This window comes from Pogoniulus pusillus, chromosome 28, assembly GCF_015220805.1.
Source record: "Pogoniulus pusillus isolate bPogPus1 chromosome 28, bPogPus1.pri, whole genome shotgun sequence".
NCBI classification, from domain to species: domain Eukaryota; kingdom Metazoa; phylum Chordata; class Aves; order Piciformes; family Lybiidae; genus Pogoniulus; species Pogoniulus pusillus.
Genome location: NC_087291.1, coordinates 12,584,896 through 12,600,465, shown reverse-complemented (window position 1 = coordinate 12,600,465; position 15,570 = coordinate 12,584,896). Strand labels below are relative to the sequence as shown.

The 15,570-nt window shown below is 40.7% G+C and overlaps 1 protein-coding gene across 1 annotated transcript in view; it reads right to left on the bottom strand.

Moving 5' to 3' along the window:
- The window catches only part of AGMO (alkylglycerol monooxygenase), a 160,260-nt gene extending 151,945 nt beyond the window's left edge, over positions 1 to 8,315 (bottom strand). The window contains exons 1-2 of the mRNA XM_064167038.1: positions 8,184 to 8,315; positions 2,060 to 2,190 (exon numbers count right to left, since the gene is read on the bottom strand). Of these exons, the coding sequence (XP_064023108.1) occupies positions 2,060 to 2,190; positions 8,184 to 8,300 (248 nt within the window). The 5' untranslated portion in view covers positions 8,301 to 8,315. The remainder of the gene's footprint in view (positions 1 to 2,059; positions 2,191 to 8,183) is intronic.
- Positions 8,316 to 15,570: the final 7,255 nt, after the last annotated feature.

The following is a 15,570-nucleotide window of genomic DNA, read 5'->3' as shown; positions in this document are numbered from 1 at the left end:
CTAACATAATTCATCAAAAGGTGTCTTTGTACCAGAGGCACAGACATAGACCTTTTCTTGGTTAGAAAGCTGTTCTCAAAAATAATCAAGTAAATGTCAAATGTTCAGTGGTCTACAAAGTGGGTAATCCACACATTTCACCAAATGGGTGCTACGCATCAGAGGGGACAATTTTGTTGCTGTACCCTTCCAATGTATTGCGTCAAGAACTGAGATTGAAAGAGAAACTATCCAGTAAAAACTGCAATGACAAAACCCAGAGATCTTTAAGTAACAAAGACAACATTTCATGGATCCAAACTATTTCAGGGTGACCAAGTGTACAATCCATGTATTTCTGTGTGGCCAAATAAAAGAACATATTTGCCTATGAATGAGGAATGTAAACCACAGAATCTAAAAAAATACTTGAGGATGAAGGATGGCTCAAAGGACCTGGGATATATAAAGGGAGGAACAACAAGTAGAAATAGAGAACAAATGACTTCACTATTTGGCACTGATGTAGTATTTTTTGAAATATGGAGTGCACTTGAGACATCAACACTGTGAAGGGCTGAAAAACTGCAGAGGATTCAGAAAAAGGACTGTGGGAATAATTGAAAGACTTGAAAACACACCATCTAGTCAAATTCAAACAATAAAAACTTTGCTGTGTGTCAGGAAAAGATTACATGCAATTTGATGGTAATCCGTAAATACATACATGGGGAATAGAAATGTAATCCCATTCTATTAGAAAGGATGTAATAAAATCTCTCATCTGGATGCAAGCAAAGGTAGATCCAGAACATAATACTCCTTAGAAGTAATTAGAGCTCCTGAAATACACTTAGAACAATTTATATAAAGAATTTACTGGATTCCCTGTTATCCCTGTATCCCTGGATACAATACTTAGCAATTGACAATGGATTTTTTTTTTTTTTTTACATAACTCTGTTCACCATCAACTAATTCATATAAATCTTATGGCCTCTAATTTAAAGAGCAGATTAGATGATCACATTTGCAAGAGTCCAGTGGATTTTAGTGTCTGAGAGAAGTCAAACAAGGTTATAACTGATATCAAAGAATTTCGAATCACATGGAAACTCGCAGGTCTATCAGATTATTTGCACATCATTAGTTTTGAAGCTAATGAAAATAATGGACTTCATTTGTTGGGTTTGGGTTGATTTGCTTTCCTCTTTCTGAAGTTCAATAAAGGAAACTTAGATTTTAACATACAGCCTAACATAGGATATGGTCAAGTCAGCTAAGACCCAGAATTAGCAAAAGGTGACATCCAAAATCAAATATAGAGAACTGGAGCTGGAAAATATCCTTCAAGTATCATATTTAGCACTACAGATTAGAAAGCCATTTACACTCTTTACAAAACTTCTTAGCAAGGTTGTTCACCCTAGAGAAAAGAAAGCTCCAAGATTTTATTACAGTCTTGCAGCATTTGAAAGGGGGCTGAAGAGGGACTTTTTACTAAGGCATGTAGTGATGGGCTGAGGGGTAATGCCTTTAAACTGCAAGAAGCTAGATTTAAATTACACATTAGGAAGAAATTCCTCACCATGAGGGTGATGAGGCACTGGAACAGGTTGCCCATAGAAGTTGTCGAGTCTCCAAACCTGGTAGCCTGCAAAGCCAGGTTTGAGCAGCCTGGTCTACTAGGAAGTGTTGATGTCCATGACAGGGGGGTTGGAACTAGAGGATCTTTAAGAACCCTTCCAACCCAAACCATCCCATGAGTCTATGAAAGTGAGACACAGAGGTCTAGTGCAGGCCTTGCTTAAACATTTTGGGTTAGCAATAACAAATTCATAGAATCAACCAGAGACCTGGTTGGAAGAGACCTGCAAGATCATCCAGTTCAACTTATCACCCAGCCCTACCCAATCAGCTAGACCACTGCACTAAGTGTCCCACCCAGTCTTTGCTTGAATACCTCCACGAATGGCAGCTCCACAACCTCCCTGGGCAGCCTGTTCCAATACATAATTCTCTTTTCTTCCTTCTTAGTGTTTGAAAAACAATCTTAAGTTATTATAATATGTATACTTACTCTGGTAGTCGAGACAGGATACCTAAAGAAAGAGAACTTATGCCATCATTGATCCGACCTGGCAGCTTACGCTTCTGAACCCAGCTGACAGCAAACTCCAGCACAATAAAAGCAACGAAGAATGGAATACTCTGAAAAATAGTTTGAAGAAAAGATGTCACACCACAAACAGAAGTATACCTACCTTTCTTAAAACCCCTTTATGCAGCTACATATTTTGAGTTGGTTGGCATCTTACTAGATACTATGATAAAGCTCCACATAAACCCTATGAATCAGAACAAACAAGAATATCATTTAATCCACAACACCACCATAAATCCAGTGTACTAACCTCCCCATTATTCTCTTTTGTATCTTCTCCACATAAATTGTTAAATGGCATCAAAACAAAACACAAAAGTCTTTCCAAACTCCTATCTTTCATATTCAAGTAAATCACTGAGAGCAGCAACATTTGTGGACTCCTCTAACCACAAGGTAAAACAGAATCTGCTTTTGATTTCTGTTTTCTTAATGTGTTCAGTCACTGAACTTGATGTCCAACAATATTATCTGAAAGACATTAAGTGAGTTTCTTGCTACTCAGCATTTCTGTTGCCATGCTTTTTGCTACAGATAGCAACAGTTCTTCTGTATGCATTTTCAGCAGAACACCTCAGTAACTGTGCAGCCCATTTTGATCCAGGCCATACATCATATTCTCTTTCCAAACCAAGTAGCAATGATACAATGCTCCCTTTTTCATTTTGAGTTGTACTAGCTGAAGTATAATGATGAGCAAGACTGAAAGATCTCTTTCACTGCTTCAGTCTAGGATTCAGTTCAGGCAAACCACATCAGCTGGCGAGTTGAAAACGTACATCAGTACCCAGTAGACAAAGGTACAGCTGTGACTAGTGGTAGGACTGGTAATACTGTGACACCACCATTTTTCATCACTGGAGAAAGATTGTTGCAGCTGTTCTCAAATTTCACAGGCAAGAATGCAGGTCTGAATAACAGTAACTGGTAGAGCACATGCATTTTTACTGACATTGGAGTCCCTGCACTTCATGGGTAGAGGGAGTGACGAGGCAGTGGAAGCATATCATCTATTGCCACCAAAATCTAGGAGGTCTGTGGCAAGGAAAATGGGCAGGAGCTCTTTCACTTCTGTGTGCACACAAATGTTCTTTTCAAATGTTTCTGTAGAAAACTTGTTTGTGACTTTGGAGACATTCACACAACTCTACCTTGGTGGTATTAAGGCATAGTATTTCCACCATACTTTGCAGGGCAAGAGAAAAGCAAGGCCAGTGAGAGATTCTGTACTATTACAGGAGCCATCATACAGTCAAATCTGCCCTGTTGGTAGTTTTTGCTGCTCCTTTCAAGAGGCCTGCAAATACATAGATTCACAGACTGAAACCATCTAATTGGGCTGCTGTCAAAGAGAGGCTGCTCCTGCCTATACGACATTTTAATGGAAGAAGCCATTGCATTTTGGAGGATGCTCACTTTTGTTGCCAACTAAGATAGAATCCAGGAATTCATACTCGGCTGGGACACTAAAGAGCCTAAGATGGATATAGACCAGATTGCTCAGCTGAAGAATTGGATGATTCAAACCATACAGGCAGGAAAAGATTTATAGCACCTAAAGTTCATAAACTTCAGCAGATCAGGGTTAAGTTACAATAGCAGATGAACAGATATCAATATCAACAAGGCACTTCTTAATTTAGATGCCTAGCTTGCTCTTCAGTAGCCTTTCAGGGTTCAAAAAGCCTGTTTGGAATACACACTAATTTGTAATATAAAAAAATACTTTAAGTGCAAAGGAAGACCAATGGATAAAGTCTAAACACCACCCAAGAAAACCCACGTGGTAGATCTGTGGATATTTGAAATCAGTAATAAGAAAAAAATAACAAACAAACCCTGCAATCTTCCACTCAAAATCACTGAAATTTTCTAGAAAATATAAATACTCCTTTTTTTGTGCTCTACTTCATTTGCAAATAGATAGGAGAAGTATCTTAAAAGTCTGAACTGACACACTAACAGATTCCTAACTTACCAAAGGTGGCTGAGCACAGCTATACTTGGACAGAGATAAAAAATGTTTTACTAAGATCTAAGAAACACTTGACCACAATATTAGCAGCCAAGTCTATCACAGAATACAGGCAGTTCAAAGTTAAGAACAGCAGAAGCTGCACAGCAAATTGAACAGGCTCAAGACAAAAAAAAGTGGGATGTTTAACCATGAAATCCAGAGAGTGAATAGGAAATAAGCAATGCATATAATATGTGTGATAGTTTGCTTTACCTTGCAACTTCTGAAATGGTTAAAATACTTGACTTTATACTAATACACACTAATATAACTTCTTGCCCATTGACTTACCTAAATATTTTCTTCCCGCTGTGAAGCTGAAAGACAGCCAAGCATTTGACAGCACTTTCTGATTCACAAATAGGGAGTATCATAGCAAGGAGGATAAAGAAACATTCAGACAGCTTTAACCTTCTGCCCATCCAGGAGCTTGCAAAAGGCAAGATTTATGGCATAGTGTCTAAGAAATTACTGTCTCTCTCCCACATTCAGCTTTGTCCAGAGCAGATCAAAGGGATCAGCTATGTCAAGATTAGTATGTTATTTATGTGACCATAATACCTAACAGCTATTGTCATGGAACAGTATCATACCTTGCAAGATGCCCTACAAACAGAAGAAAGAGACATACCCAGTCCCAAACACTTCACAGTGTAAGGATGAGATGTTAGAAAGCAGAAGGATAAGACAAACAGTTCAGGAAAAAAGGAGAGACAATAGTCTCACCAGTCTAACCATTACTTCTCTTTATTAAGTGAAAATCACAGTGAAGACATTTAAGGAATCCATCAAGGATAAGCAGCTCTGCAAATTTTTTTCAAGGGTTACCTCCACAAACAAAATGCAACAAATTTAAGAAACAGCCACAGTTGACATCAACTGATTAAGAGACCAAATCTGGGTCCTTCTGCTATATTCTGGTCTACAAATGTTTCACTCTCTTGGTTTTACAGTTTCATTCTCTTCACCCATCACCAGAAATGCTTAATGGACATTCGCATTAGCTTGTGGTTTAGTTGCATAACTGATTCATAACTTGAAAGTCTCCCTCTGAGCACTCAGTAAGAGGGGCTCCTTATAAATAACCAGCTCTAGCAGAATGCAAAGGATCATTTAAAATCAGTTTCTGCTTTAGATGGTTGCAAAAAAATAATATTAATACTAAGCTGAAACTCAACATAAATTCATGGGTTTATTGCAAGTCCTGAAACAGTTTCTGATTTCTTTAGGTCCCAGATCCTTACAACATAAGATCTCAACTTTCATATTAAACTAAATACAAAGGTTCTGTGCCTCATTATTTAAGAGCAAAGACTAAAATGTGAATCAAGAGTGAATGTGAATTTAATCTGCAGGCTTTCAAAAGCAGAACAAATAAAAGAAGAAAAACAGTGATTATCAAATTTAAAGCTTTCATTTGGGGCTTTTCAGCAGAAGGAACTACACTCTCTTCCTTAATCTCACCAAGAAAGCCTTTATTGAGTACAAGTGATAATTTCAGAGCATAGAAAGGAGCAAAGTGAAGTTGTTGTTCAAGAAAACTGCATCAAGTATTCAAAAAGTAGCACTCCGTGTGTCTACCTACAGATTAGGAGAGAACACGAAACACAGAGCATGCAGAACAATCTTGTATCCATAGCAAAGAGGATGCTCATGAAAGAGCAAGGTAAACACCAGTACACATTTTAAGAGTCACAGGATATTAAGGGTTGGAAGGGACCCAAGGAGATCCTCGAGTCTGATTCCCCTGCCAGAGCAGGACAATACTATCTAACAGATCACAGAGAAACACATCCAGACAGGCCTTGAAAGTCTCCAGAGAAGGAGACTCCACAACCTCTCTGGGAAGCCTATTCCAGTGCTCTGTGACCCTTGCAGTAAAGAAGTTCCCCCTTGTGTTGAGGCAGAACCTCTTTTTACACCCATTGCTCCTTGTCCTATCACAGGGAGCAAGTGAGAAGAGCCTGTCTCCCCCTTCCTGGCCAGGAAGGTCAAGGTAGACTACACCCTCTGGTTTCCCTCGATCTACCCATTCAGTTATGGCATCATAAAATGCTATCAGGTTAGTTAAGCATGACTTCCCCTTGGTAAATCCATGCTGACTACTCCTGATAACCTTCTTCTCTTCCAAGTGCCTTGAGATGCCCTCCAACAGGATATTCTAACCTGAAGGAAGAAGATTGACTTGCACACTCCTCTTCTAGAAAGAAAGAGAATCCAAGGGGTTTAAATTCTACATGACAAAAGCCCACATAAAAAGAAATTGAAAGGTTCATCAAGCCACAATTAAATCTAGCCCAGTTGAATCCAGCGGTACTCCCTAAACACTTCAAGAGAAACTGCCAGACTAGTAATCAGATAAACAAGTGACAATCAGATGGAGACGGACTGTAGCTATTCACCCTCTGCCCACAAACACACGGCCAGGACAAAAGCCATAGAATTAACATAGTCATACCACTAAAAGACTTTTACACACCCACCTAAACAAGCATCAAAAGATCTTTTCTGGCAACAAATGCACTAAAGGGGGGATTCTAGTGCAACTAACCCAAACCCAGCAATTATATTAAAGTATAACCATAATGAAACTCCTTAGTGTATATTTTTTCAAGATACATATTCCCTTACACACCCATCACAAGGGTGCTCTGCAATGCAGAAGTCTACAGGTACTTTTGTAATGCAAGGAACTTTTAAGAACACAGATATTCCTTTCCTTAGTAAAGGAAATTCCAGGTTTGGCCAAGGCCTGAGCTGCATATTGCACAGGTGTGTGTGGAAGAAGAAAACCTAGGGACATTAAGGCATGCTGCTGGCAAGAAAGTGAATGATACTCAGAAATGTAGGGACAGTAAAAGCACTTGAAACAGGCAGAGATAGAGGGAGACACTGTCTAGTTTAGGCAGAACTGTCAAGCTCTAGACAGTCTTCCTCTATCATGCCAGTATAGCGTAACCGCAAAATGCCTCTGAGGAAAGCAGTGCATCAACCACACACTGCACACAGAGGGAGGGTTTACAGCAACTGCCTGCTTACCCTATCCCAAAGGCAACATTTGTTGACAAACTCCATCAACAGAGGGACTGCTGCACATCACAATTCCCAGAAAGCTGTGCTGGCACTGCTCTGCACAACCCCTGAGACCTTCGCTGCAGCCCAGCAGCAGCTGCTGCACAGCACCCAAAGGTTTACCTGGCTGAGGAGCTAGTCAGAGCTACCAGGGCCCCTATAAAAACGGTGGCCCTTCAGTGATGCAGGGCTGAATTTACTTTGACAAGGGCAAAATAGTTTAACTTGTGTCTCCGTGAAAAGCTCACATTGCTACCATGTTCAGCAGGAGCCAAGTGCCGAGGTATGTGCAATAGGCAGACAGAAAGGAGCAAAGGTACCTTCATGGAAGTGGATAAGCCAGCAGGGCAGGAGGGGAGGGAGGGGTATGCTGCTGCCTGCTGACAAGGGAGTTCTCACCCCCGACCTCTGTACTTTTGCCTTGGAGCTTTAGTAGACAGCCCTGTCCCAGTACAAATATTTGCTTTCATTTCTCTTAATCTTTATTTTTTATTTTAAGGAGAAATTTTTATTTTTCTTTCTTGGACTGAACTTGTAGCACTCACCTTAAGGGCATAAAGAGGCCTTACTTTGCTTGCTTTAAGAACCACAACAGCCAAACCCAAACACCGCGTTCGCCGGTTTGCTCAGTCCCGTTTGCTGTCACGGTATCCGGCAGCGGTAACCTGAACAAAGTCGGCAGCGATCCTCAGGTATCTGGGGTGTTTCTCTTCACAGTTTCACTGCTGCCATCAGAAGCAGCACTTGGGCCGTATATAAGATACATCAGAGTGCCCAGCTCCATAGGCAGCTGGCACTCTGCAGGCAGAGCCCAGGAGAGACGGCGGTCGGAAAAAGACAAGACATTTAACCTAACTGCGGATGTCCTTTCGCGGACATTGCTTCCTTGTGCTGGCAGGGTGGCCGGAGAAGGCGAAGGATGCCGCCGAGGGCGAGGAAGGGGACTCTCACCTTGTCCACGTAGTTGGGCACCTCCTCCACCGTGCGGAAGGAGCTCTCCCCGGGCGGCAGCACGTAGAAGAGGGCGCGGAGCTGCTGCCCCGGCGCAGTGCCCCTCGGGCCTGCCATGGCTGCGCTGCGCTGACGGCCGCGGGCTCCTGACGGCCGGAGCCCAGCCCGCCCTCCCCGCGCGCAGCGGCGCCCGCTCCCGCGCGCGGCCCTTCGCTGCCGGCGGCAGCCGCTGGCGCTTCCCGCGGCGCGGAGGGGCACGAAGGCGGCGTGGGGGAGAGACTCGAGTCTCCTACTGCTTTGATTTCTTGGATAGATGACTTTGAACCTCCTGCCCTGGAGGCTTTTGTTGGGTTTGGGTTTATTCTATGTCGTCATGTGCGTGACCCACTTCTGGGAGCCAGAACGCCCTTACACACTACTCACAGTCACTAAATTAAGGAAAACGTTCTACTTTGAATCAGCTCTTAGTTTTGGCAAGAAATTATGATGGGTAAATTCAGCTGCAGTTACCATTTAAACAATCACAGAATCAGCCAGGTTGGAGGACACCTCTCCAAGATCATCCAATCCAGCCTAGCACCCAGCCCTAGTCAATCAACCAGAGCATGGCACTAAGTGCCTCAGCCAGGCTTTGCTTGAACACCTCCAGGGACGGCAACTCCACCACCTCCCTGGGCAGCCCATTCGCTCTTTTTTGAAGAGCCTCCTAACATCCAACCTACCCGTTCAGTCCAACCTATCCAGTCCAGATCATCTAGTCCAGCCCTATCCAATCAACCAGACCACGGCACTAAGTGTCTCATCCAGTCTTTTCTTGAACACCTCCAGGAACAAGAGAAAGAACCACATGTAGAAATTCACATTAAAACAATAGAAGCAGTGCACATTTGTGATGTTTGCATTAAATCTGTTGCCATTTAAACATCAGATTTAAACGCTGTTTTACAGATTGAAGAACGTAACAATACTGCATGACTGTCAGAAAGTGACTGAAAGTACCAATACAACTGTTTTAAGCTGGACAAAGAACAAGTACTTCAGCATGGCATTAATGGTAAAAAATGTTTGAGCACTTCCTTAATATGAACAGTTTATACTATATGCAAAAATTACAGTAATCTCAACTTCAACATTGATTCATGGTAATCTGAGGTTCCTATAGAATCCTAGTTATTAGCTTCTAAAAAAAACAACTTCATCTAAATGACAATTCCAAAACCAGATAAATCAACAGCATTCTGACTGGCTCTTCATTGCAGGCAATTACATATGGTAGCAAACATTCACTTACACACCATAGAAATACTTAGGCTAATTTAGGTGAAAATCTCCTACTCAGGCTCCTTGAACTCATCCTAACATCAGCCACACCATGCCAGAAGGCCACCCTGAGTTCTTCATTGCTCTGCTGCTGGTGTTCATCTCACTCCATTATCAACTCAAACATTCAATTTCACAAAAAATACCCCAAATCATTGTTGGTGAGCAGTATCTATGACCCACTCTAGCATAAGAACAATTACCAGGGGAAAGGAGCTCATGGCCAAACAAGGTACAATACATTTCAGGTGCCTTGGAACCACTACTTTTTATCACTTCATTTTGGGAAAGGAGAGCATCCATCAATTTTATTGGACTCCATACATCTTAAAAATTATTTTGGCTGTCCATTTCAGTGAAGATTGTCACCCAAGCATCACCCTACTGAAATTCATGTTTTCATAGCTAAAGAATTAAAAGTTGATTATGCCTCACAAGGGAAACAGATGGGTTGTGTTTTCCAGCTTCTATGTCCAAGGAAAAATAGATGATAGCACTACAAGAGTTACACCTCTGGTAAGGAGAAAAACAATTTAAAATCCTTTCTGGAACATCTACAAACTTTAGACAAGCTTCAGTAATCTGGCTCTACAAACATAGTTGCTGTTGTCTACTTCAGACTTGAAACTTTCCAGTGCTCACTCTTTTCAGAAAGGAATAGAAAACAAAGCATCTGTGGACACTGCTTTAGTTGTTCTGCTCTAGCTCTACCACCAGACAACGCTTTATCTATTCAGTGACCTTGTGCAATCTTTTTTTCCCACAAAACTTGCCTTTAAAAAAATATTTTGTTTTGTGAAAAGAATTAAATAATTTGTTGGTTTTTTTTTTCCTTTTCACAACTGAAAAACAGAAGTAGAGACTTCCCAGCCTATGCTGCCATCAAACATACAGAAGGATGTGCTGTCTGGAGACTGGGATTCTGCTGTTGACTAGTAGGTCATTCCAGTAACTAAGGCAACACAAACCTCTGTTCTGCTTAGAGGAAATTGGGGAGCTGGCCTAACATGATCTGTAGGTGGATCATATTTTGTTTTCTCTAAAGAACTCCATCCCACCCACTTCATGAACAGAGAACGCCCAGATGCTTCCTGTTTGGGTCTCTCTGAGCACTAAACCATCACTAAATAATAAACTCATAAAGGGAATTAGGGCAGGTTGAAATTGGGATAGGCAATAGAGTCTGCCTTGGCAATCTTTCACAGTAAACCAAATCATATCCAGAACTGAGCTGGGCTTAGTATGTTAATGTCTAGCAGTATCTTTGAATGTAGCAGCATTCTAAATGAGTACACTTTGACGAGCAGATGTCAGATGCATGTTGTATGACTACTCCAGGTATTCAGCACCAACATTCATGCACAGCAATGGGTGTCATTAGAGAAGCATTAAAGGCATCAGTGTTATTATAATAGTGGTATTGCAAAATAATTCATGCATTCTTGCCAGTGCTGAACACTGGCATGCAATACCTTAATATATATATATTATTTATTCATACTTTATAAGCTATCTGCATTAATATACAGCAGCATTACACAAACTCCAGAAACTTGAAGACAGGGATGCTTTGCATATTAATCAACACCATGCCATGCACTTAGCCACTTAGGCTAATTTTCCATTTCTTCTATGTGAGACTGCTGACTACAGGGCAATTTTCATAACTGATCACTCCAAGTTATTTAACTCAGGGCAACTTGTTAGCAAAATTCAAAGATTGCCAAGATGTCCAGAGAAAATAATTCACCTTTCAGGCAGTGTGCTGGGAAAACTTACTGTAAAATATCTACATGCTAGAACTTTATCTACTTTTTAAATCCTATAATAGGTTATTTTGCTTTTCTCTTTGGAAACAAAATGTTCAATTATTATTCTTAAAATTCCCCATCTTCCTTCTCCTGTCCCCTAGTCTATTGATCATGGGAATCATTTGCACCTTAAACTGATTCCCTACGTGGTGAGCCAGATGATAACTTTCTGCTGGAAAATGAGTGGGCAACTCTGCTATTTCCCTCCTTACTCCTAACAGGCTTCCTCTGCCATTTACCTGCCCAGGCACAGAAACTGATAGGATTCATCCAAGAGTTGATTTATCTCATAAACTCCCATAAGAAATAAAGCCAGAAAAGAAACAGGTTTACATTTTTGTGCAAGTCCTGGTGGTCATTACACACTGCACTGATCCATGTTAACATGCTCCATCTATGAAGAAAATAGCCCAGCAAAACAAAATGTTTCAACTTGCTTGAGTTGTCCTGGACCAAAGTCAAGACAGACAGTCACCACAGAAAGGATGATCACAACAGTGTGGTAATCTAGACTCTACCCCACCGAGGAAAGCTTGACTTGATATCTCATGCCTGAGCTGTGTAGAAATACTTGTCAATTAACAAGCACATGGTCTGACTAAATGATTGCTCATTCTGTCTGCATGCCTCATTGCCTGGGCTGCTCAGCTGCTCATAGGAGCAGTGTGTCCTGTCTATTGGGTGTTCGGCTATCTACCTGTTTAAGAAGTGAGTTCTTAACTGGGTCAGTTATTGGCACTCCCTAAAGTTGGCTTCTTGGGCTGCTGATCTCTGCACAAACTGAAAAAGTTCCAAGGTGCTACTTCTAAGCCACAAGCATGATCACACTAGCTGACTCTCATGCCTAGTTTTGATGCAGACAAGCGGCTGGATAACAAGTCAGGAACCACTTATCAGAGTACTTGGCCAGGCTGAAGAACCAGGCAGAAACTTTTAAGGGATATTTGTGTGCTATTTTTTCAGCATTTTCTGTCCTTGAAGTACTTTAACCTTTTGTTCCTACTGAGGAAATATGTGTTTTGTTTTCTTGGTGGAAGAGGGGATGGGATGGGAGTTACTGGAAAAATAAATTCCATCTTCAAGGAAGGCCTATCAAGTATCATTAGAAGAACAGCCTGCCCACCTGTTGTGAGCATTTCCAAATTTTATTTGGCATGCTCTGCTGTGCAATTTCTTGTACTTTGTTGCTGAAAAAAATCTTAGTTTAGTTTGTCAGAAACACAAGGGTTTCAAGCTGCTGTGTGCTGTAACTTACATGGTTACATTATACAACTGCAAACCTCAGATTCAGGGTAAACATCTTGCTCATTGAGATCATTTGATCAGGCATGCTGTAACCTATGATTATAACTGTTTGCTAGCACCAGTTTTTTAACTAGCAGCACGTGGATATCAACACTAGGTAGACCCAGAATTACAGAACAACTTTTGGCATGAGCTACCACTTCACTGTGTGTGCACAAGCAGGAATCACTCCTGCCATTTCTGAGTGCCAGTATAAAGTGCCACTTTTTAGGCAAGACTAAGCAAAACACTGATTATTTTTAATCATAAAGAGTCCTAAGCAAATTTAAAGGCTATGCACATATACCTTAACTTCAGCAGAAAGACAATTAGTACTGAATATCTTTCTAAAAATGTATTCTAGTACCAGCAGCAAATGTACTTGATAAAAATCACTGGGTAATATTTTTGGAGACCTTTAAGCATCATCTGGCCTTCAATCAAGTATTTGTCCTTACAATGAGGAACAGGGAATATTTTCTTTTTCCTAGGAAAAAAATGACATACTTTCTATTTATTTCCAGCCTACAGATTTTGAGTCCATGAGGGAGAAATGTGGCTGCCTCCCTTAAATAAATCACAGTGAGCTGAGTGCAATTAACACATTTGAACAAAATTAAAAGTGTAAAATTCATTAATACCAGAGATAGCAGATCACCTTTGGAAAGGTGAAAAGCTTTGTTTTCTTCTAATGAATAAGCTCCTTGGGTTTCTAGCAAGCAACAACCCTCCCGTGCCAATAAGCCTGCCACCCACACCCCCACCCTCTCCCCAAAGGGAATCTACAACCACTCTCTGCTGTGGAGCTAGAGCTCACCTCTGTGTTTTCCCTCAATAGAGTTTGTTCCCCACTTCCTTGCCTTAAAGCCACTACATCAATAGTGCAAATTCCAATTTGAGGGCAAAGAAGGAGCCTTTCTCATGCTGTCTCAAGTCACAAACTACCAGCTTCCTCCACATAGGTAGTCTCCATCCTCCCACAGTAGTCTCTTACCTGGAGACTGGAGTCTTTGTTACTCCAGTACATTTGATGTGCTCCAGATAATTTCTGTTACACATTGAGGATCAAACTGTGCAAATTGCACAATGCTGTGCAATCCTATCCCACTTAGAGACCTTCCAACATACTCCCCACACTTCTTCTGGCTCTCTAATTGCCAAAATACCTGTCAGCTGAAATCCTACTGACCTAAAAAGGTTCTTTCCTAATTAGCAATCAGATAGACACAGTTGCAGGCCCTTTTTAATCAGCACTCTCCCTTTCAGAAGGTAGTTAACAGAAGCTGTTAGGTCCAGAAAGCATTAGAAGCTTTCAGAAACAACTAAAATCTGAAATACAGACTAAAGAGAAACTGAACTCAGAGCAAAAGTTATTAACAAATGCAATACAATTTGCAAATAATTTTATGTGAGAAAAAGAACTTAAAGGCAAGTAAGCAAGCGAAAATTCATAGAAACCACCAAGTTTCTGGAATATTTGAAACCTAGAGCAGAAACCTAATTAAATGTTCTGATACAAGGTAGCATGGGATACAGTAATGAAATATTACTACAGTGCATAAGCACTGGAACTATCATAAGAATAAATGTTTCCAGTCTTCAAGTGCTTTTTGTTTGTGAGCTTGAAGTTCATGTGGTGCCCCAAACTTTTTAATACAATATGAAAAGCAAGAGTTAAAAGTTATGTGATACAACAAATGACTGACATGAGTATGATTAATCAAATTGCAAGTAGCAAATAGGTCACATTTTACCATAGAAAAACCTCTTGTTTTAGAAAACTTTTTTAGGTCTTTCTATGTGATGAATATAAATTACAAGATAAACAAACTGTCATATCTGCATGCACATCACTTTGAGGAAAAACAGACTATCCACTACAAAATTCACTTGTGAAATGCCTATTTTTTTTCCTCCTTCATTTGAGTTCCAAAATTCAGTTTTCCATATATTCATGAATGTTTCTAATCTCTTTTTATGTTCAGGGAATGAAATAGGCTTCGAATTTGTATGTCATAAGTATGGAATGTATTCTCTCTTATTTAGTTGTGGGGAATCCTTCCAGTGTTACAGAGCAACTTACACAGCAGCTGCTATCAAGATGTCTGCAAAGTTTTCTTTGCTGTGCTGTTTACCTGTTCTGAGACATTACTGGTTTAATATCTGAGCCAAAGCTCAATCACAACAGTAAGATTTGTATCTGTAGTGTTTTGGGGGCTGCTCAGGGGTCTGTGGGTTTTTTTGTGGCAATTTTTCAAGATACCAGGAGACAAAATAGTGGAAGATTAGAAAAAGATTTGCAAGAGACCAGATGCAACTATCAAGGTCAGTTCTGTCTACTTAGAGTAGGTTTGCAATGAATCAGCTCCATAATTTTGACATGAATCATCTCTTTAGCTTTTAAGAGACTGATGAGCTACCTGGGGAATGCACGTTCATTCTTACAAGACTACGCAACCTAGCACACAGTGTGAGGAGTCAATCTGACTGAAGCAATACTAAAAATACACCACTTGGCACTTCTTTAAATTATAGAAAAAAGTCCATTGAGCTCACAACTCTCTATAGGTACTTCTAAATTGCTGCGTAGTTTGGAGCACACTTCTCAGTCAGTGAAACGTGTTCACGCGTTTAAGCCATTTCTGCATCATTCTTCTTCCTTTCTTTTGGGCCACAGAGAGGCAGGCCTTTGGATGTGCACTGCAGTGAGAGGAAGGGATGGGGTGGGAAGTGGGGAAAACAAAAATAAACACAGACCTTCCTCTACCAGATCTTCAGAATTCAGAAAAGGAAGTTAATTTTAACTTCAGCATCTCTTTGAGTGGTGGCACAACCTTTGGAGTTCAGGTGTTGTCACAATATATAAGGAATTTGAAACACACTGATCTGTGTCTCCAGTTCAGCTCTCACTATTTGTTTTGCCTTTGTGATTTGGGTTTTTTTTGGCTTCTTTACCATTCAATCAGAACAAA